General features: G+C 34.5%; 1 protein-coding gene across 5 annotated transcripts in view; it reads left to right on the top strand.

Annotated features, from left to right (window-relative positions):
- The window catches only part of LOC106469309 (gastrula zinc finger protein XlCGF57.1-like), a 74,099-nt gene that overhangs the window by 41,347 nt on the left and 10,195 nt on the right, over nucleotides 1-22,557 (top strand). For 4 of the 5 annotated variants that reach the window (XM_022397791.1, XM_022397790.1, XM_013929799.2 and 1 more), the window contains 2 exons: nucleotides 4,781-4,893; nucleotides 20,216-20,399. In XM_022397791.1, coding sequence (XP_022253499.1) covers nucleotides 4,781-4,893; nucleotides 20,216-20,399 — 297 coding nt within the window. Of the gene's footprint in view, nucleotides 1-4,780; nucleotides 4,894-20,215; nucleotides 20,400-22,055; nucleotides 22,272-22,557 lie in introns of those variants that run through there. The other variant, XM_022397793.1, reaches the window with a different exon arrangement.

Below are 22,557 nucleotides of genomic sequence, written 5' to 3' on the forward strand. Positions count from 1 at the left end.
CGGCTTGAATGGGTAATGAAGAAAAACTTTAATATAAGTTTAACATAACAGCAAATGTACAACGTTATGCTGTTATGTTAAACTTATATTAAAGTTTTTCTTCATTACCCATTCAAGCCGTCTCCAACCATTATCATCAGTCTGCTATCTTTGCCATTGATATTTCACATACTCTGTTCTATTCCACATATGTACTCTTTATCTGGATTGTTCTTTCCTACTTCAGGGGCTCATGAGGGACATTTTTCGTGATTTACTTTCCCTCCATTTCCCACCTTTATTCCTAGTCTGATCCAGATAGGTTTATTTGTCTTGTTCATGCTCTTCAGTGTTACATTGCTTGCATGGCCTTCTTCTGTGGTTTCCCTGGTAACTTTCCTCTATACATGACATTTCTCCTTCTACCCTTAAAGTTTTTATGTCTTATTTTTCCATATAGTGGCATGTCCCACTCAATGGCGAGCATTGTCTGTCCAGATATACTACCTATCTCTCAAATTCTGCAATATACGGCTATCAATATGTCATATTAGGGTACATTATATCCCACCTAATGACTCTGTGGCTCCACTTCTATGCGGTGGGTCACAGGGGTTGATATTGTGTGATCCCAAGTCAAATCGTTTTGCAGACAGTGGTTCCTTGGGTCATTCTGATGGTGATTCCTTTAAAAATACCTCTGTGCAGTCTTATCTGGGGCTGATGTTGCACTTATTACTCACAGCTACTCCTGTCGCTCCACCTTTATGGCATTGGGTCCGGGTGAAGTATAATGTTGAGCAGGATAGCTTGGCAAGGGTTGTATGGGACATTCCACTGAAGTTGTCCTTGGCCAATGGAAGACTCCAACATTCTCGATGAATACCCATGGCCAATAACACACACTGCTGAGATAGGGTGCTCCACACGATCGCTAGTAGGTTTTCTTCAGGATATCTTTTCTTCATTAATATGCCCGTTCCGGAGCATACGAACTCATGGACTTTAATTGGTAAAGCTTAAGGGGATAGCTGTCCATTCTTGCCATTCCTTCAATTGAATATATCAGGGACAGTCTGCTTTTCAAAATAGGGATTTCATGGGCACCTATTGCACTGTATCCAGTGTCTGCATTCCTCCAGACTCACCAAAGTGTTTTGTCCCCTCTTGCTCTTCTAGCTGAGTTTAAGAGTCATGGCCACTTTCCAGTTCTGAGCTGCTGGGGTGGTGGACCTTGAAGGAGTCCTCTTGACTGTGATATTTTCACTTCAGTTGAGAGTAGGGTGGTGGTTTTCTGTCAGTGTAGACGGCTTTCAATCCTCATATTACGTGCTCGACCTCCATGCAGTGGGTCCCAGAGGTTGATTATGTATCCAGCTACAATGCAGTTCTATCTGGAGGGTAAGTTTTGCATATATTTTATAGAAGTGATCCATTTCCATGCAGTGGGACCTGGTGGTTGGCATTGTGCTCCAATGCACCCAAGCCATTCTACATCATGGGACACATCCGTTTTTAGTTTTTTTGGATGTGCATCTCCTACTTTCTGCCTGTGTATGTGACACCTATTTCCACACTGAAGGAAGAGTGTACCTGGAACAGAAGTGGTGCAGTGTCCAACCTTTGTTCCCTTCCCCACTAAGAGTCAAACCTCAAAGATGTTCTTTGGACTCTATCGAAGGATACTTCTTTATATTCCTCACACGGGTCCCTTCACCTCTTCAATGTGGGATTCTAGCATTACATGTGAGGTAAGATACTGTATCGAAATTAATTTTTTTCTTACTCTAAAAATATATTTCCAATAGGTACTTAACTCTTTTCACACTTCCTACCCTTCCTCACCACTTAAAACTGGTACTTTCTTTCTGCTTAATCTCGAAATGATATTTTGGTAGAATCAAATAGAGGGAGTCATGTGTCAGGAGGGTGTGTTGTGCTCCTATTGGTTGAGGGTTGTTTCATGATAATTTACATGGGAAGGTGCAGTGAACCACGTTAATCATGAAGTAAGTGGGAGTTCAAGGCTTGTGGCATGCGAAAAAAAGTTTATGCATATAGGGACAGCACTGAACAAGAATAGGAAAATAATAACTTCAGACAAATATGTTAAGAAATACTTTATTAAAAATTCTGATTTTTTTTTATGTACAAAAAATTGTAATGTATTCCAAAAGTTTGTCAAATTTCATGAAGATATACATGGAACATTTAAAGCCAGATATGATACAAATAGTTTCTTAGTTGTGTGGTGGTTACAAGGACAGTCAAAAGAGTTAATAATATTCACATGCCAATCTAAAAAAAAAATTAATGGTTTTACTTGATGTATTATTAAGTGAAAGCTGTATGTTGTACAAAGTTGTACTTTTAAGTATATTGGAAAATGAAAAATACACTGCTCCCATCAAAGTTTAGCTACTGAAAAATTTAACATGTTTACAACATAAATTCATATAGCTGAACATTATAAGAAATATATACTTTGATTCAATATGTATCTTTGTGTTTTTTGGCCCATATTTATGGTTATAGTAATAGTATTGTGTTTTTTTAATTATTGTTTTAAGTCTTGATGGAATACTTCCTTAAAGAAGATAGTTTAATAGGAGCAATTTTAGCACTGAAGCTCCTTAATATTGCCTCCACAGACAAGACTCGTCAGAAGCACTAATGCATGATTGACATTGGATTTTCAGCCAAAGTTAGCTGTTCATCAGCTGAAAGTTGCTAAAGAGATTACAGACAAATTAGTGTTGAAACTAAAAGTTGAGGCACGGTATGGCCAGGTGGTTAGGGCACTCGACTCCCAATCTGATGGTCGCGGGTTCGAATCCCCGTCACACCAAACATGCTCGCCCTTTCAGCCGTGGGGGCGTTATAATGTGATGGTCAATCCCACTATTCGTTGGTAAAAGAGTAGCCCAAGAGTTGGCGGTGGGTGGTGATGACTAGCTGCCTTCCCTCTAGTTTTACACTGCTAAATTAGGGACGGCTAGCGCAGATAGCCCTCGTGTAGCTTTGTGCGAAATTCAAAAACAAACAAACTAAAAGTTGATTTCAAATGTTTTTTGGTAACACTAGTCAATAAACTTCTGAAGAAGGCTCATATCAAGTATCCCATGTCTGAAATATGAAGTGTCATGATCCATGATTGATGGTGGTCAACAAGGAAGAACATGTGCAGAAAATGATGGAGAGTCCTGCATGTACTTGTTGCTGCAAACCACATCAAGAAGTCTGTGATGATGCACAGAGGGAGTAAAGGGAGTTTTGTCACTATTCACTGCACACTAATGGTTTCTGAGATTTTGATTCATCCTGTAGGCTTGATATCTTGGTTAAACACATGGGCCTCAAGCCAGTCTTGTTTCTTCTGTCACCTGGTCAGTCTAGTATTGAAAGAAGGTTGGTTGCTAGAGCAATCACTGGTGGCATAAAGAGTCATTGCTGATCATTAAAACTGTTAGAGGAGTTACAAATATAGAGATGACAAAAGATCTTTTGATGTCAGCCACAAGAGCCAGATAGAAATATCATGCCTATCTTGGCAAGCAAAATTACTGAAAAACAGCAACTTGTGGGCATGTAAAGGAACTCTTTGATGGATGAGGATGGAAACTTAAAAAAGAAGAAAATGAGCAAATGCCGATGTGAAAGCATTGCTACAATCTACAGATTAATGGGCTGAAAGAGCTGAATCATTTCAGCAACTTTTGTCATAAAGTCAAGTAGTCTGCAATACACTGATGATTAGAAATAATAATGTCTACAGGATATAAAAAAACTCAGAATTGCAAAGTGAATCCCTTTTTTATTATTATTTAAAAACAGGTAGAAAGTTTGGGTTTACCCCACATGGGAATGTGGTACCATGGGTACTCCAGCCCTAGAATTGGGAACCTCTGGATTAGAAGAGAAGCAACAGTTGTGTTTTGCACTATGCTGGTTACAAAAGGAATGTTTATCTTCTTTTTTTTTGTTTTTTGTGTTTGTTAAAGTGTGCAGAAGGTGCTTGAAAACTGCAATCTCAGCCTTTGTGTCTGCATTACTGTTTAGGTCAAAACACTACTACACTCAATTTTTCTTGTAATTTCTACAGTTCCTTTATATAAACTATTTTCAACAGCATAATTCATAATCACAGAGTTAAAAAAAAAAAGGTTCTTGTTGAAAAAAACTGCTTTAAAGGGGTTTAAAAAATATTTTTTTTGTAAGTATCTTTCCTGACATGGTTTTTTAGAATGTTTTACACAACACTTCATGCATCTTGTACAAATAATGCTTTGTAGTGCTGAAAATTAAACTTAATAGTAGTGCAGTATTTATTAGTGTACCTACATTTAATTTTATTAAAATATTGAATAACATTTCTAACCACGTTTTTATATTTTAAACAAGTATTTCTTTCATGAAGTCTTATTGTTGTTGATACATTGCTAAAGGAATATTTGTCTGGATTAACTGTTACAATATGGTTATTGTCTAAGAATACAGTACAAAACAATTAGTTGATCAGTAAAAACATAAGGTTTGTGAATCATGGAAATTTAATTAAATGTGATGTAAGAGTTTTGGGAAATATATTATTAATGAAAGGAAACAAACTTGTACTAAGTCATCACTTACAAAAGATGTATCAATTTTTCTTTTAGAGATTTTTTTACCCATCACACAGTACAAGTTTATGTTTCCAAGAAACTATTATTTCTTGAAAACATAATGATTCATGTTTTGTTTTTCACAATTATTATGATAGTGATGCATCAGGTATATTCATTTATATTATTTATATCTCCAGGAACAGAAGAAGCTGATTTGTTTGAAGAAGGATTTTCACACACAATTTTTGAATATAGTGTTATAAAAGAGGAGCGAGAAGAGAACTATGATGAAGTATCAGAGAAAATGGAGGTAATCTAGAGATTAAAAACCTTTCCAGTTTTCTTAATAGAGTAAATTGATTAAGTATTTATAGTGATATCTTTATGATGATCATTTGCTTGGAGTTGAGTTTGTTGTGAAAATAAGTTTTATAAATCTTTTATGAAAATAAAGCATTTAGTTGGAAAGTAAATTTTGTCATTCTGTTTTGTTTTTTCCCATATGTTTTTATGATGCATTAAAAAATACTATGTCAGATCAGCCATAGCGTTATGAATATGTGATGATTTTTCTGTGTTTGTATGAGTTCTAGACACGAATCTTATACATCTGTTACGTATCTGGTCGTTTGATAATTTCCCGTAAAAATTCTTTCCGAGAAACTTCAGCAATACAAGTCTTTTCTTAATTAAAACTAGTTTATTATTTCTCGATACAACTTTATAATACACAGAAGTTCCACAATCACTTTACTTACAATCATAGCGATTTACACACTTTACTTACAATCACTACCGCTCACTTGACTCAATTATCTGTCTCTATCTCCACTTTATTTGCCGGCCTTATATACTAAAATAGAGGGGTGCCTAGAAAAGACTAGAGTTGCCAGGAACAGTCATAATCCTTCTAGAAACTCCAGCGCTTATGCTTCCAGCGTCACGTGACTTCCGCTGTCGTAAAACATCTTATTGTTGGTTGTTTCAATAAGGTAATGCTATAGAAATAGTAAAAAATATAATCATTTTATGTTAAAATTAAGAAATACTAATATAACCTATTCGTATATTTTGTTTTGTGATTAATGAGGCTTCTAATCAATAATAAGCTTGAAAGCTACACACTGTACTAAGCTTAAACACATTGTAATGTATTAACCCTATCAAAACCATTGAGTATCTTTCAATTGTCTAATACACACAGTATAAATAATAATACTAATTCTATTTTATCAATTCTGAACTCATGAATATTTTAGAATTGCTATTTTGTCATTATGTAACATTTGGTTAGTACACTTTTGAAAGAAAAATATAAAAAAATGTTCCAATTTACACTGCTGCTCAGGTAACAAGAAGTGGTGCCTGTAAACAACTCATTTATGAACTTTATTTTAGAATTTTCTTATTCATCCCACTGTATAAATTTATATTTGCAACGAAACTATTATTCTTTAGAATAATTATTCATGTCTTATTTCTCACATGTTTTCCTTCTCTGTTTACTATTTCCATATGGAGTCAGTTGATATGACTGACCTTGTAACTCTAAAGTAACCGTCAGAGCTTCCATTCTATAACTTCTAGTAAGTTTTGTGTGGCTTCCCTGCATTTTTGATGTTTCACTTAAAGATAATGAAAAATATAATAACAAACCCATTGTTTAATTCTCAATATCTCTATCAAGCTTCAGTATGTTCATTATTAAGTTGTTGAAATATCAAAATAATGATAAGTAACAAGCAGTACCAAGCCTTTTTTCAGCTTACGTTAGGCATGTAACTTTTTATCTTATCTTTAACATTTATACTCACAGACTGTCACTCTTAATGCTCTCCGAGTACAAAATACATAATGGTTGTTCAAAAGGTATATGTATATTTAATATTTTTTAATACTTGAACTTTAATCTGAAAGGTACTTCATTTATTTATCTGACACAAATATTTGAATTACAAATTCACCAATCAAAGCCTTTAAAATTCAGTTAAGCTCATCCATGTGATTCTCATGAGAATAAATTTGAAACTGAATGACAAAATATACAACTCCCTGTATGGAAAACAAGGTAATATAAGACGTAATTTGGTAGATTAAAACTTTTACTTTCTATTGGTTATAGCTGATATAGTATAAAACTTCAGAAGGAATTATTGGTAATTTGTGAAAGAGAGGAAGTCACAAGTGAGCAGGACAAGTAGGTCTGATTTTCTAGTTTATGACTACAAAACAAAGAAATTGAAGGCTATAGAAAATAAACTTTGCCTTAGAAACATTTATATTATAATTATTAAATGATATTAAATTCCATACTTCAGAGAGCGGTTTTAAATAAATTAGAGAAGGGGATGACCTAGAGAAGAAATGTCATGGTTCTTATACTAGGGGAAATTGGGGATTTGTTTAATATTAGCTTATAAAATTAAGAATTTAAAACTTGCATAATATTAAAACTTTATATGAACTTTTTTTTATATACATTGATAATAAGGTAGTCTAATTATATTTCAAATGTAATTCTGTACTTTTACCTACCTGTTGCGAGAGGGTTAATGGTTTATAGTTCTGTTTTGTCACCCTTTCCTGATTTCACAGCTTGTGCTGTAGGTGATTTCTGTTTACTCATATTCACAAGATCTTTGGCAGTGTTTTTTATTAGAGGTTTCATTGTTGATTAAGAACTTATTATGGTTTTATGATCTTGTTTTGCTTGTACTCATTACATCTACTCTTACTTACAGTGAAGCATTCCTCTGTGAATTAACAGGAAGTTTATGGACTTCTTTTGCTGAAATTTTGGGTTTAGTTATCAATGGTGGATAGAACACAGATGGCCTACTGTGCAACTCTGTCTGAAATTAAAAAAAATTTTAGGCTGCCTAGTGTGGATGTAAGCATGGTGGGTCAATATGACTCACTCATTGACTTTTTCTGGATGACTCCCCCATGGGGACTTTTGAGGGTCATATCAGAATTTTGTTTATGTATGGATCCATTGCTTCATGTGTCTTATGTTCATCACATCCTAGATTCCAACAACTAGTAATAAACTCAAGTTAAACTATACACAGTTAAATATAATCCAAAACAATTTTAAAAAAGATCGAATAAACCAATGGGCTTGGTGTGGCATTAATAGTTAGCATGTTGGATGGCTGATCTAAAGAATTCACAACATAATGCTGACAAACATGTTCCACACTTTCATCTTGGGTACATTATAAAAGTAGCTGTCAATCTCCCTACTTTCTTCACAGATCTGGACGAAACCCTTGTGGCAGCATGTGTTGCTAGCTGTATTATCACTGGTCATTAGTTCATAATTATGGATGACTATACCTGAATATTAGGGGTCTATGATCTTGCCATTTAGACCACATTCATATGAAGTGCTTTTTAAGTGGAAAAATTTCATTTCCAAATAAACTAAGTAGAATAAAAATAATATAAAAATTAAAGAGATTTGTATGTGGTTCACAAAACCAAATAATTAAGTAAATTTGACTGTGAATCAAAATACGATTATAGAATAAGCAGAACTGAAATCGTGGTTCAAACTAAATAAAAAGTGAATAAAACTGAAGTGAATTCAAAATTGTCCCAAGACAATAGGGAATTTAACTGAAAATACAAAACGTGTGGTGGTCAATTATATATTTAAATGAAACCCAATTAAAATGTAAGTCTTGTGCACATCATATAATAAAACTGAAGTCACTTAAAGGTAAAAAATAAACTAAAAGCAAATATAACCTTATGAATCACATAATGAACTGAAAAACAAGAAAAACTTATCTAACAACTTGGAGTGCAAAATAAGTTTATAAAATAAATTATTAAAACTAAATTCAAAATAAACCAGTGTATTACTAGAAATTACAAAAAGTTAAACCAAAATAAATTGATCTAAATGAAAGCTTAACATATACTTTGAGGTACACTGATTTTATATAGACACGACATAGAACACTACATCTTCAGACATTCTCCTATCAATAGAGATTTTCTTTGGTATTGTAAAGATCTTCCTTCAGGTGGGAATTCTCATTTTGGACAGTGCATTCACTATTCTCATGACTGGCCTATGCATGTCCATCAGATGGTTCAAATCCCCGTCACACCAAACATGCTCACCCTTTCAGCCATGGGGGCATTATAACGTGATGGTCAATCCCACTATTCATTGGTAAAAGAGTAGCCCAAGAGTTGGTGGTGGTTGATGATGACTAGCTGCCTTCCCTCTAGTCTTGCACTGCTAAATTAGGGACGGCTAGCGCAGATAGCCCTCATATAGCTTTGCGCGAAATTCATAACAAACAAACACTAAAGAATAATAACATGCAAAAAGCCATAACTATCACAATTTGGTGCATTATTTAATTAAATAAAAATCATTTAGTACATTACTACCATTAGTATAAAAAGTACAGTTAAGTTTTGTTGACAGTCAACAGCAAGAAAAAAAAGGAGATTCAGGTAAGTAATTTATTTAATGTTTTTCATGTTTATTCTTTATTTATTATTATAAAAGTAATTAAAATGTAAAAATAGGAATCTCTTTAGGTTAGTTAAGGTTAGATTAGGTAAAATAAATGATAATATAATAAAAGTGTTTCACAAGGCACACAAATGAGCAGTTTGTGAGCAATGCAATTCAATAGTGAGCTGCACATTCCCCAAGTGATTTACAACTTATAATGGTGTGAATAGTAGTTAGACTTGGTTAAAAGGTCAATAATACAGTCAAATTTAATCATAAATAGAGGTATACTGTTATCAGTTTAAAGCTACTTAGGATAAACGAATAAAGTTTCATGTTACAATTTGAAGTCATTCTAAAAAGAGAAAAAAAAGGGTGATTTAGATTCATTTTTATTATTTTTGGTGGTTATGAGTTTGGTCAAATTGACCAACATTGTATAGAGTTAGGGTAGAGTAAATAACAGATAAGATATAAAGTTTTAATGAAAACAAACATATGAAATGTACTTAGGAGGTTTCAGAGAATACACAAATCAAATCTGAGATTTTTGAGATGAATAAATGTATTTTTAATCTTAACAGGAAAATCACTTTGCACACGGACTATTCAAAACAAATAATCGATATATTTCCGGACAAATCTTTAGTAAAAATATTTCATTAAAAAACTGATTTTTTGTGTACAAAATACTTGTAATATGTTCTAAAAGTCTACCAAATTTTGTGAACATACACACACACTGTATTAAAAGTTATAGTATTAAAACTATATACAAGTAAAAATGGTCCTTGGGACTGGCCCCTATTGAGAAGGTTAATGAATTCTGTGTAGCCCTGAGTGATAAATAGAAGGGAACAACTGAAAGTAATGTGTCTTCCACTGTATAGAAGCTATGAATGGAAGTAAGAGTGCTGGATTCTTTCCTGAAATGAGCTCAGAGTCATGAGTTTGCCAACTACGAGGAAATGTTTGCTTTTGGAGAAGATGTAACAACTGAAGTTCTGCAGTCAGAATTCAGTCAGAACTCACAGCAGTGAGATTCTGGAAGGATGCCACAGCTAAATACCCAGCTTTTGTCAGCAGGAGCATTAATTCTATGCTGCATTTCAAATACTGAAAATACTCTTAAACAGCAATGAGGATATATGTTAATTTACATCTGTAACCAAGTTAGTGTAATAAACTTTTTTTTTATACTTGTTGTTTTATTAACCAACCAAAAGACAACACAAACTGGTGGGAAAAACAGAATGATTTTCTCTGAAAGCTTTCAATTAGCTGTACTTAACTGTTTTTGAGACTGAGAGATCGGCCATCTGAAATACTTGGTTGGTGTTTAATAATGTTTTTTTTTCTTTTTTTTTTAACTTAAAGACATTGCAAACTGTTGGCAAAAGCAGACCAGTTGACTTTTTTTGTACCAGTTTTCAAACTGAGATAATATTCAGCTGTATTTTGCTGGTGTTTAAGCATTTTTTTATTTTCTTTCCAAGCAAAACCCAATTTTAAACCAAATATTTATTCTTTCTTGGTTTTACTTAAAAAGCATTTCTCTGATTTTGCCCCCTATTTTTCAATTAAAACATTCTACCCAATGTTTGAAAATTATTGACCTGAATTTAGAAAACAATTTCTCTCACTATCAATAATTGACTGGACAGCAGATGCACACTCAGTAATTCAGTAGATAACAACTTTCTTAACCCTTCAACTGTAGTTGACATCATATGATTTACCATAGGTGACTCTGGTTGACATCATATGTAGCAAGCATTATGCACACAATATTTTGAATGACCCAAGTCAAAAACTTGTGAATCTATGCACATGGGGTGGTAGGCAGATTTACACAAGCCGCAAACAAAGGATTAATAATTGACTGGATAACAGACTTGCTATAAGTAATTTATTATCTAACTATTGCTCAGTAGTAGTTCACTAATTCTAGCCTAATGTTTTATATGTGGTTCAAGTAATAAATGAGTATCTAATTAGTCCTTTGCACTCTTTTAGGCCACATTAGAGAGAGAGTTGTGTTTCAACTCTAGTTGTTCTGATAATCCCATAATTCCTGATTGGTTTCTTTAATTGTGTATCTATAGTTTTAACCTTATCAGCGAGAATTTTGATGAAAATATTTGTTGATATTTTTGTTTTGAATTTTGTCAACAATGATAATGAGAAGACAAAAATCAATAGATATGACTAAGATTATATATTCTCAACTGAAAATTATGACAAACAGAATTTAGTAAAGCTTGTTTCAGAGTTGACCATTATCTCAATTCTCATCTTGTTGAAAAACAAAATAAACAAAGTAAGATTAATAAACTTAAGTAAGGTAGGCTATTTCAGTCTATTCCATGGATGTTCTTTTACATTTTAATGAACAACGAACTAAAGGTACACACCTATGGTTCTTTGTTCATTATGCTTGGAAAAAAAACAGAAACTTGCTGTATAGATTTATATTTCCTACCCTTAATTAGCATCAGTACTCATTTTACTATTGCCTGACAGTTGTTTTGTTCAGATTTACATTTCTAATTCTTTTTAATATTTTGGAATTTTCTAGCTCTCAGGTTCCAATCACAGTAGTAAGTTAGGGTCCACTAATTGGAAGTTCTAAGGATTTGAGTTACAAAGTGTGTTCATCTGAGCTCATAAAAAAAAAAAGTTGAATCATGGAAGGTGCACAAGAACAATTTTTAATTACAAATAACAAAAACACAATCAGAAACAAAATAGTAGAACAAGGGCAAGTGTGCTTGTTGTTACTGTGTTGGAGAATGGAAGTGAAACCTTTAACCCTTTAGGAACAATATATGTCAATCAGAAGAAAATTACATAACTCTCATGAAATGTCTTTTAAAAATACATCTAATGGATGAAATGATTTGAAATTTGACAAGAACATTCCTAAAAGTATGTAGTTTTAGAAAAATATTTAATAGTGTTTTTCACTATTTCTAATAAAAATTCATTATTTCATATAGGTATTTGCCCTTGGACTCTAAATGGTTAACATGTAAGGTAATTTTTATATAAAGTATAAAAAAATACTATTTTTATCTTACAGTTTTTACATTTCATTTGCATAATCTCTAGAACCTCATAAATATCATAAATTTTTAGGCAAATGTTTATATTTTATTTTTCATTTTCTCTGCTATATTACTAACTTTATCTATTATCATCAACATACATTGCAATGAAATATTTAAAATTAACTAATAGAAATATGTACATACCTTTCAACTCTTTATAGAAATTCACTAGAATAGTCATCTTTTTCCTATATGCATAATTTCACATCTTTATCTTTTCACTTAAAGTTTAGTTTTAATTTTCCTTTCAAATTCTTTGTCTTTATTTCTGCCGATATGTCAACTGATGCTAATTGGCATTTATGAAGGTATTTTGGCAGACTCCCTGCAGAGATGCATTGCCAAAACAAGATTGCACTTATACATGCCATCTTGTTCATAAAGCTTTCACAATCCAGGTGACAAGTTAAACGTACAAAAAAAAAAAAATATGATTTTTAAAACACAAATAATACATATGTAACTAAAATATAAAAGTAAGACTTAAATACAGTAACTCTCTCTCTAATTATAGCATATTTAGGTAACAAACCACTGTAAGTGCTATAGTCAGTCAAGCAGAGAACAATACTACGGGTACTTTGATATGAAAACTGCATGCCATTTTCAAATTAACCATTGGTGGAGTATAGTGTAATCTGAGCTCTTTCTAATGACTATATACACTTGTATCAATTAACTACATGTACGTTGTAAATTTCACAGCAAAGTATAGAAAGTGGGTGTGGCACCTGTCAAAGGTTAGAAAATTTAGGTTTCTCTTTCCCAGTGAATACAGTTGTAAGACTTTGTATCATACGGCACAAAAGGGCACATAGATGTACTTTGGCATCTACACATTCATATATGTTGCAAGCTTATCTATTTACAATCAGCTCTTGTAAAATGGAGATTTTTCATAGCACGTGGATCATGTGACAATTAAAACTTAGATAACAGAAAAATTCAAATTATAACATACATTATAGTGATAATTTCATTGAGATACATGGGTAGTAAAGTTGTTTGATTAAGTTCGGAGTGTAAAACATGTAGAAATGAATTTAAAAATGGCATCAACCAGTAGATTATTCCAATATGATACCTTACCTCCATTCACATATTAGCTTTCATCAATTTTGTGCTTCCCTCTAGACCTGCAATTTTTTGCTAGCCACTACCCTTGAGACTCCCACCTAAAATTCTGTGTTTTTACATGGTATTGCTGTGCTGTAGCATGTAACTGAGCATGCGACAACCATCCACCAGTACAAATGCAACACACCCTCCTTGCACAGCTGACTCCCTCTATACTGATTGTACAATCACCACTTCACAATTTGGCACTTGCATGTGTAGATGTGTAATTTTTTTCACTTGTGTCAGTGATTAATACTTTATTTTATGAAATTTTGTTGTTGTCTTTACTTAGTTTATGGAAGGCTTTTGATTCTTTTTTCGTCTTTCTATTCACATTATGAACTCACAAATTCATGATGTTACTTCATTTGGCATAGATCCACAAGATCTTGGTCATGCTAGACAAATTACTATTATAACATTGGGCTCCTCTTTGTCTATCGAGGAGATGTCGACCAAAATGCATCAAGAGTTGGAGTTTTTCATGGGGCCTGATCTGTCTTCTGACCAGGGGACAGTTATTCTATTCACTATGGATTCTATCCAAGAGGATGACGATTTTGATAGCCTGTTTCCTCCACCTGCTTTTGCTGGACATTCTCAATCCACTGCCATTGATCTACCTCATCCTTTTTGGATATGGTTTCTCTTATTTGACACCTTTTGTCCCTTTCTCCCGTGTCTTATGATTCTTACCCTTCACTGCTCCATTCTGGGCCAGAATGTTCCCCCTTTTCCAGATATTCAGGTTCATGTAAATCAATTTCTCTCTCACCTTCGTGCTGGAGCCTCAGTCTCCTAGTTTGGAAGACACACATACTTTGCCTTACCATCAGACTGGGTTTTCCTTTCTTGACTCTCAGGATTTGGTGTCTTTTATTCAGACTTAGGAATCAGATACTCTTTCTTCTCTTCACTTTTTCCTAGCCCATTTCTCTCATCTTTGTCTCACCCTTACTACTGTACTATATTATCTCATATATCTCCACTTACTTTCAGAGATTATCGACCATTCACCTGAGGGATTTTTGGCACATCCTCATTCTCTTGTCTTTTCTGTGTTGGTATGATTATTTTCATCTCCTTTATCTCATGGTTGCTTTGTTGTTGAGAATTATTTGGCAGGGATGCCTTACTTTCTCAGGTGTTTTACCTGCTTCATATCTACTTCAACTGGGTCCTTTCCTTCACCAGTCTGTTTTTTGGGGTGTCTGTGATTTATTGAAATCTTCTGTGGAGGCTGCACACCAACACTATTCCATTTTATCTCTTGTTTCCTGTCTATCACAATCTTCTCCTGCTCCTGTTACTCATCCTACAGCTTTCTCTCCTCTCCTTGTTCCCTCTTCCTGTGTCTCTGCTTCAATCCATCAGCACTCTCACTGTCACCTTCAGTGCTGTCAGTATCAATGGTGATTTCTTAGGTTGAGGAACACTAGGAGCAGTTGGCCCAGTTTGCTCACATTTAGTGCCATTCCCAGCTGATTGTTGGATCCTTTGGGTGTTATTAGAGGGACTGGCTTTTCATTTTCTTTCCCTCCTTTCTTCTCTCCTATTCCCATTTCTTTCCCTCCTCCTTGAGATCCAGTTTGTTGCTAGCATCTGGCAAATGCATTTTGAATATTTTGAAGAAAGGAACATCACATGGATTTTCCTTTCATCTCCGAGTTTTTATTCATGTCTGTTTGATGTACCCCCCAAAAATGGAAGATTGGCATTCTGTTATTGCTTTTTTGAGCCCCAGTTGCTGCCTTGACCTTCCTCATTTTACCATTGAGTCCTTTGTCACCCTCAGATTGTCTTTTGCTCTAGGTCTGTGGAAGTCCAAGGTTAATGTCTTAGATGCTTACCTTCACATTTCTATTTTCCCTGCTTCCAGGCATTATCTTCAGTTTGTTCATGGAGGTCAAGTCTTTCAATTTCATGCTCTCCCCTTCGACCTTGCGTTGGCTTCATACATTTCTATCGGTGGTGAGAGCTTTTCCTCATCACATTCATGGCTTGGGACTGCGGCTTCACCATTATATGAACAACTGACTTTTTTGGCTCTGTCACAACAAGCCTCCCATGACCATACCCTTCTCCTTCTTCAGGAGTCAGCACATCTGGAATGGCTGGTCAAACTGAAGAAGTTACATCTCACATCCATTCAATATTTCATTCATTCAGTTATGTTTTCCAATTTTCATCTCAGCAGGGCTCAGCCTTCTCTTTGTTTGAGGGACATAGAGTGCTTTGTTTCCACAGCCATATTTTCTCCTACTCTCACTGCATGGGAGGTTCTCTTTTGGGGACTTTGGCTTCCATGTACTCTGTTTCCCTTTCGGTCATTGCTCATATGTGTTGCCTTCAGTGGACTCTGCATGATCAATGGAACCTCACTCAGAATCCCTTGTCCTCCACCATTCCCCTTCTTTCTTACTTAAAAGTCGACTTTAATGGCTCGACAAAGCCAATACCTCAGTAGATGTTCCTCTTCCTCCTTCTAGTTCAGATCTTCTTCTGTTTACAGATGCATCTCCCTGATGGTTTGGAGGGCATATTTGGACTCTCAAGAAATTTTTGGTGAGGACTTAACCCTTCATAGCATTATGTTAAAATTGTTGGTGGTATGTCAAGTTTTGGATAATTTTCTTTCGAATGTCTGTGGATATCTCATAATGATCCATACTGACAATTCAACTCTTGTCTCTCATATCAATCATCAAGGGGCACATAATCTAAACCTCCTTTTTGGGCACATTTATTACAAGTATGTCTTATTGCTTCTCATATCTCGGGTATAAATTTTGTTGCCAATCTTCTCTTGCTTCCTGAAAAGATTCTACTAATGGATTGGTTTCTTGATTTTCTGGTATTCAAATGGCTATGCTCTTGGCTGGGCATTCCCCCTTCTGGATGCATTTGCTAGTCAACTGAACACCAACCTTCTCCTGTTCCTCATCTTGCAGCTCTGGGTTGGGAAGCATTTGATCATGACTCGTCCAACCTTTTTCTTTACACCTACCCTCCTATTTATTGTGTGCTCTACCTTCTTCAGACCACTCTGTGTTGAGTTCTCATAAATACTTTCTATTCAATGGCTCAACCATGGTTTCCTCTATTGAACCTTCTGCAGTCCTCTCCTCCCTTGTTCCCCCCTCTCACCTCCAGTGGTATTCACACTCTGTCTTCATGTGTGGAGTTTGTCTGGTCCCTTGCAAGAAGCTCTATACTTTCTTCACATGTAGCCTTCTTTCTTTTCAATTCGTTCTTCCTCCTTCCTTGCATATCAGTGTAAATGGCACATTTTCTATAGTTAGTCTCTGCATTGTGGCTTCTCTTCTTCCCAATCTTTCCCACCTTTCCAAGTTTTTTACCTGGCTGTTTGACCAAGGCTTATTGCTTTCAACCATTGCTAGCTACAGGGTAGCACTTTTGAATACTTTCCAATTTTTCCATTCTGGTTATGTATTTTCCTCACCAGTCCCTTCTATTCTCTTTAATTCCTTTTGCCTTCTTTGCCCTGCTCTCTTTGATTGGGACCTGAATGTTCTTCTCAGTGCCCCTATCCTTCCATCTTTTGGAGCGTTAGCCTCTTGTTCTCACTCCATTTAGCATGCAGCTGTAGGAGGTCAGACATATGCTACAGATGTTTCCCATATTCTTTTCCATCGTTATTATATTCTTTCTTATTCTAACCATGCTTTTCTTTCCAAAACACCTATGGCTCTGGAGGGGGACAGAGCATACACCCCTATTTCCTTTCCATCTGTTGCTCATCTTATTCTCATTCTGATCTTGATCATCCTTTCTGTTCTATTCAGACAGTTTGCTGTTATTTGGCCCATACTACCCAATTTTGTATTTCCTGCCCCCATCTCTTTATCCCTTGAAACTTCTGTTCTACCTGAGATCTTTCTCCCATTATTCTCATGGGTTGGCTATGACAGCTCATCCATCTAGCATATACTTCTTTGGACAGGGATTCTTGTCCACTTTTTCAGGTCCCCTCTCATCAAATTCAATACTTTTCTCTCTGTCTAGCTTCTCACTTCTGTCATCCATTGTAGGAGATTGTACAGGCTGGCATGTGGACTACCCTGCATACTTTTGCTACACATTATCTCCTTCCTCTGACTGTTTCTTCTTCACCCTGATATCACTTGCCCCATCACAATTTTCCATACCGTATTCTAGCTCTAACTAAGTAAGTTCTTTATCTATCTGTCTTACCTTTAAAGGGGTCCTATTTTGCATCTCAGGATCTGCTGAGTGGCATGTGTTGCCTGCCAAGATATACTTAAGTTTAAGTTTGCCCCATGCACCCATTTGGGTATGTAATGCTCACTGATGAGATGGGGTGTTCCACGAGAACATTAGAGGTTTATTCTTGATATATTATTTACTAAAAAAGGCCTGATCCAGACTATACCTACTCATGGACTATCATGAGTAATACAGTGTTGGGATAACTGCCCATCCCTCTGGTCCTAGTTGAATAAACGTGAACTGGCCTGCTCTTAAAAATAGGATTTCGTGGTCACTCATTGCACACTCTTAAGATATTCTGTTCCTCCAACCTCCCCAATACACTTTTCCCCCTTCTTTTAGTAGAGTACAGGAGTGCTTGCCACTCACCAGTTATTAGTCACTGCGGTGGTGGACAGTAGAGATTAGGGCAGTGGTGTTATTTTGATGTAGATTGTGTGAAGTCACCTCCTACTGCAGAATGAACCAAAAATTCCCTATGGTGCCTGGTTTGGACTGAAGATGAATCACCAAATACATTTCACCCCTCTGGGTGGTTTTCCCCTATTCTGTTGCTGTCTGAATGTTGGTTCCCAGGCCATCTGATGTTGGACTGGTGCAGGACCAGCCAACATAAAATTCCTGATGCCTCCTAGTTTTGGACTGAAGTTGACTCATCACATTTGCTTTCCCATCACCTGAATCTCGAGTTCCTCGGTGGCCTGCTGTTGGATGTATGCAGGGTCATCATGCATGGGCACTACCTAGAATGGCAGTTATTCTTCTCTTCTGCATCCTGATATGGAAGTGAAGAGGGTTGAGACCCTCATCTTACAACAGACCAGATGAAACATACACAATGCCACCTGTTTTTAGACTTGAGTTGACCAGCTATGTACAGTCTGGTGCACTCTAGTCATACTATACCGTAAAACACATCCATTTTCCATACTATGTTTCTGGACTTGCTTGTTTTCCACCTGACTTGGCAACATGTCTTCGCCCTGGTACAAAAAGGATGCAGTTTCCCATGGGTGTGCCCATGAAATTTCATGGTATAGGGTGTCATGCTCCATTTGTTTTCTTCAGGCACTTTCTAGGTAACTTTTGCACTGGTCTCTCCACCACTTCAGTGTGGGATTCTATCTAATATGTGAGATGAGGTAAGGTATTGTATCAGAAGTTAACATTTAATGTATTTTCAATTGATACTTAGAAATTTCCTAATCATAGGACATCCTGGTTTTAATACAAAACAGTTAGTAACAACTCCAGCTAGGTTTGAACACAAAATGCTATTCTGTGCATGACCTCCATCTATTCATGCTCGAGTGCTGGGGATGGCAAAGTACCATGCCATTACCCAAATTACTGAGAGAAAAGACAACTTTCTATTCTTTCATGCAAGAAAGAAGAAATGCTAACTGTCAATAAGTGGATGAGGAAGTCCTATACAAAGTTAGCAAGAGACAAAGTTAAGATGTATATCTTCTTACTATAATGGACATAGTGTGTATGTCAATATTTATGTATGTAACCAAAACTCCTGTGCCATCTATCAAATGGCACCACAAACAAAAATCCATAAAAAAAATTCACACTTTGGATATTCAAGATTTAGACAATTGGAAAAATAACTTTGGTATATGCAACAACCATTTCTTTATAATAGAACACAATTTTATATAAAAATACTCTCCTCACAGCAAGAAAATGACTTTCACTGGGATTGTGCTTGAAGGTTTGATTATATCTTTTTGATGTAATTTTTGTATGTAGCACTGAGAAACTGGAGTTCTTAAAAATATTTTTTAAATAAACAGTACCAATTTTACTATATAAAAACATTACATTTTATATCAGTAAAATGTATTAAAATTTTGAACCCTTTACATTGAATCATTTTGATGCAATGAGTTGTGTATGACTAAAGAGCACAATCTGAACACTTTTCCTGTGTAATACTTCTCAGTAAAAAATCCTTTTTTAGAAAATGTTCACTTTTCTAAATTTTTTCAATGAGGTATGAATACTATGATTAGTAATTACTAGCACAAACAGCCACCCATAGGGCAGCATTTCTGCTAGTATATGACAAAGTTAAAATGCCCAAACTCAAAAAAAAAAATAAAGAAATTTCAAAAACATTTGCATATTAGCTAATGGAGTATAAAACACATAGTACCATCCTTTACCACAGTATCATTTCATTTAAACTCTGATGACAAAGTTTATTATTTTCATCGGAATATTGGAGATCTATCTTAAAATATTAAATGTTTATTTTGTTGGGTTTACATTGCTGTATAGGTGAATAAATGGTTTCTGGGGGTGAATGTTGAGATGTGTTTGATTACCTTGCACCCTGAATTTCTACTATTTGAATATTTTTCATCATAACATAAATGTTATTAGACTTCATACTGTTAACATAATAACTATTGTCATATATGCTACATAACGGAAATTTTTTAAAATACAGAAAGATCTGACATTATTAATGTTTATTATTCAAGTTAACTTTCTGTTAATAAATCTCTAGAAGAAACTTTTGGGATGCAATTTCACAGCTTTCAAATGCCAGTTTTTATATTGTCATGTTTCAAGTTAAGTAGACTATGGAGATTATACATGTATTTGATTGTCTCCTTTAGTGATGATACTAGTTATTGTTTTATTGATATTTGTTTCAGAACATATTTGTCAGGGTAAAAACTAATGAATCTGATAATTCAAAACAAGGTGAGATTATTTCTGAGTTCAGTGATGATGATGATGAACTAGATGGCTCAAAAGAGGATGTTTTGAATGTGAAAAAAGAAAAGGAATTTCAGCAAGATTTCCAACAAATTGGTTGTGGGGTAGAAAGGAAACCTGGTAAGTACAAGTATCTTCATATGCAGTGAAAACAAATCTTTATTTCACTTAAAACAATTAAAATATATATACAGGACAAAGGACAGTACCGTTACTTGATAGTTATTTCTCTAAACTCTTCTAGTAATCTATAAAGATGCTTATTAAAAAACTAGATAACATTACAGCTTAAACTCTAGCAGAATATTGCTATTTAAGGAATGAAGTTATCTTTCACTTACTAAACTCAGGGCTTGAGCTTGAGAGAAAGAGAGCTAACAAAGAGATCATAGTATTATATACCAAATTCTTTAATGGTCTGTTCTCGTAACATGTGCACCACCTGTGTCACAGTTGGTCAATCTCACTGAAATATAAGGTAGGTTATAACCTGGATGTATCACCTGACCTACCATTGGAGAACATTGATGTTTACATTTTTGCATAATGTGCAGCATCATAGCCATTCCTCTCTTGGGCAAAACAGGTGTTAGGTCAAGAGAATGATAAAGGAACAAAAGTAGCTAGAATGAAATCAGTTTATGGTTTTTTATATCACTTGTTATGTGAAACTGCACTTACTAGAATTACTGATCAGTTTAGAATAATACTATATTAATATAAAAAAAATATAAAACATTTAGTTTAAGTCAAATTATTTTGATTGGTCCAAAGCTGTGATGCTTATAAGGGAGTGAGAAAGTATGTCTTTTCTTACTTTATAACTAGCAAAATTTGCCAAAGTTTATTTCTTTGGGAGATTAACATTAATAGTAAATCATGACTAATACACAACAGAATAATAAAGAAAATAGGAAAAATTATTTTGTATGACAGTATTCCACTGAATTGTATTATCTCTTGTTATTTCTTTTGTTAATTTCCTGGATATACTACAAATTAACACAAAGTTAATTATAGATCTTGGTGCTGCTTATTTATATGGTATAACCTAGTGTACTGTTTGTATCATCAATGAATTCAGAAAATATATTTGTATATACCAAAAGGAATTATTGTAATTCTTTTTGTAAGTAAAGAAGTGGGATAATATTTTGCATTGGAAAATATACTACATAATAAGTTTTAGTTATGATTAATGTTGCTATTCTATATATTTTAAGTACTGTTGCCTGTAGCTTTCACAGTTTCTATATACTGATACTTCGAACAGAGACTTTGACCTTAACTTTTGAAGAGACTAGCAAATAGTGTTGTTTTTTTTCTGCCATTAGCATAGTTGGTAATGCTACTAGCAACAGCATTATGCTCTCTACAGATAACCTTGTCATAATTAATTATTTCATGCATTAAATGATAATAAATGTGTGTATGTATCATATTCATTTTATGTGTCACATTTTCTTTTCAAATTATTTGGATAGCAAGTTATGTAACATCTTCTGGATGTGTCCATTTATATCCCTTTAGTGAACTTTAACAGATCAGTGGAATATGTTGCCAGTCTTCCATCATTCACTGATTTCTCTAGCCATTTGTGGTAGGGTTTTTGGATACCTTCACTGCTTCGGCTGTTTAACTCTCAAAGAAGTTGCTTTTCCACATTAATATTCTTTATATGCTTACAGTTCATTGGGTCTGTCATCATCTGTCACATTTACCTGGACAATATTTTATGATCCATTAATTCACTGTTATTTCTTTTATTATCCAAAGTGAAATATTTGCAAGCTTTCATGTTCTTGACCTCCTGTTTTGGGTTCACAACCACAACATCCAGTTGTCAACCTGCCATGTTTGATAAGCTTTGAATTTAGTAGCAGAACAGCTGTTTCACCTGAACTAGTTCTTTATCTAGTTACATACAGCTATGATCCTGTACGTGATCATAAATTGCACGTTGTATATCCCAGTATGCAATTTGTAGGTGTAACAAGCAGTGAAGGTCATGTAATTAAAGGTGATAATCAAGTACATGAAATTCAAAGTCCTTTGATCCTGTATAGATCAGTCTTTTATCATTTGCAGGTGAATAACTGTGATACATTAAAAATCTAATCATAATTTTGCAATTTTATTGTTGTATCTTGATATATAAGCTATGTATCCTATTAATAATGCTTGGAGATAGCTTGAATGGGTAATGAAGAAAAACTTTAATATAAGTTTAACATAATAGCAAATGTACAATGTTTCGACAAGGTTTTGTCATCATCAG

The sequence above is a fragment of the Limulus polyphemus genome, unplaced genomic scaffold (genome assembly GCF_000517525.1).
Source record: "Limulus polyphemus unplaced genomic scaffold, Limulus_polyphemus-2.1.2 Scaffold3416, whole genome shotgun sequence".
In the NCBI taxonomy this organism is placed as follows: Eukaryota; Metazoa; Arthropoda; class Merostomata; order Xiphosura; family Limulidae; genus Limulus; species Limulus polyphemus.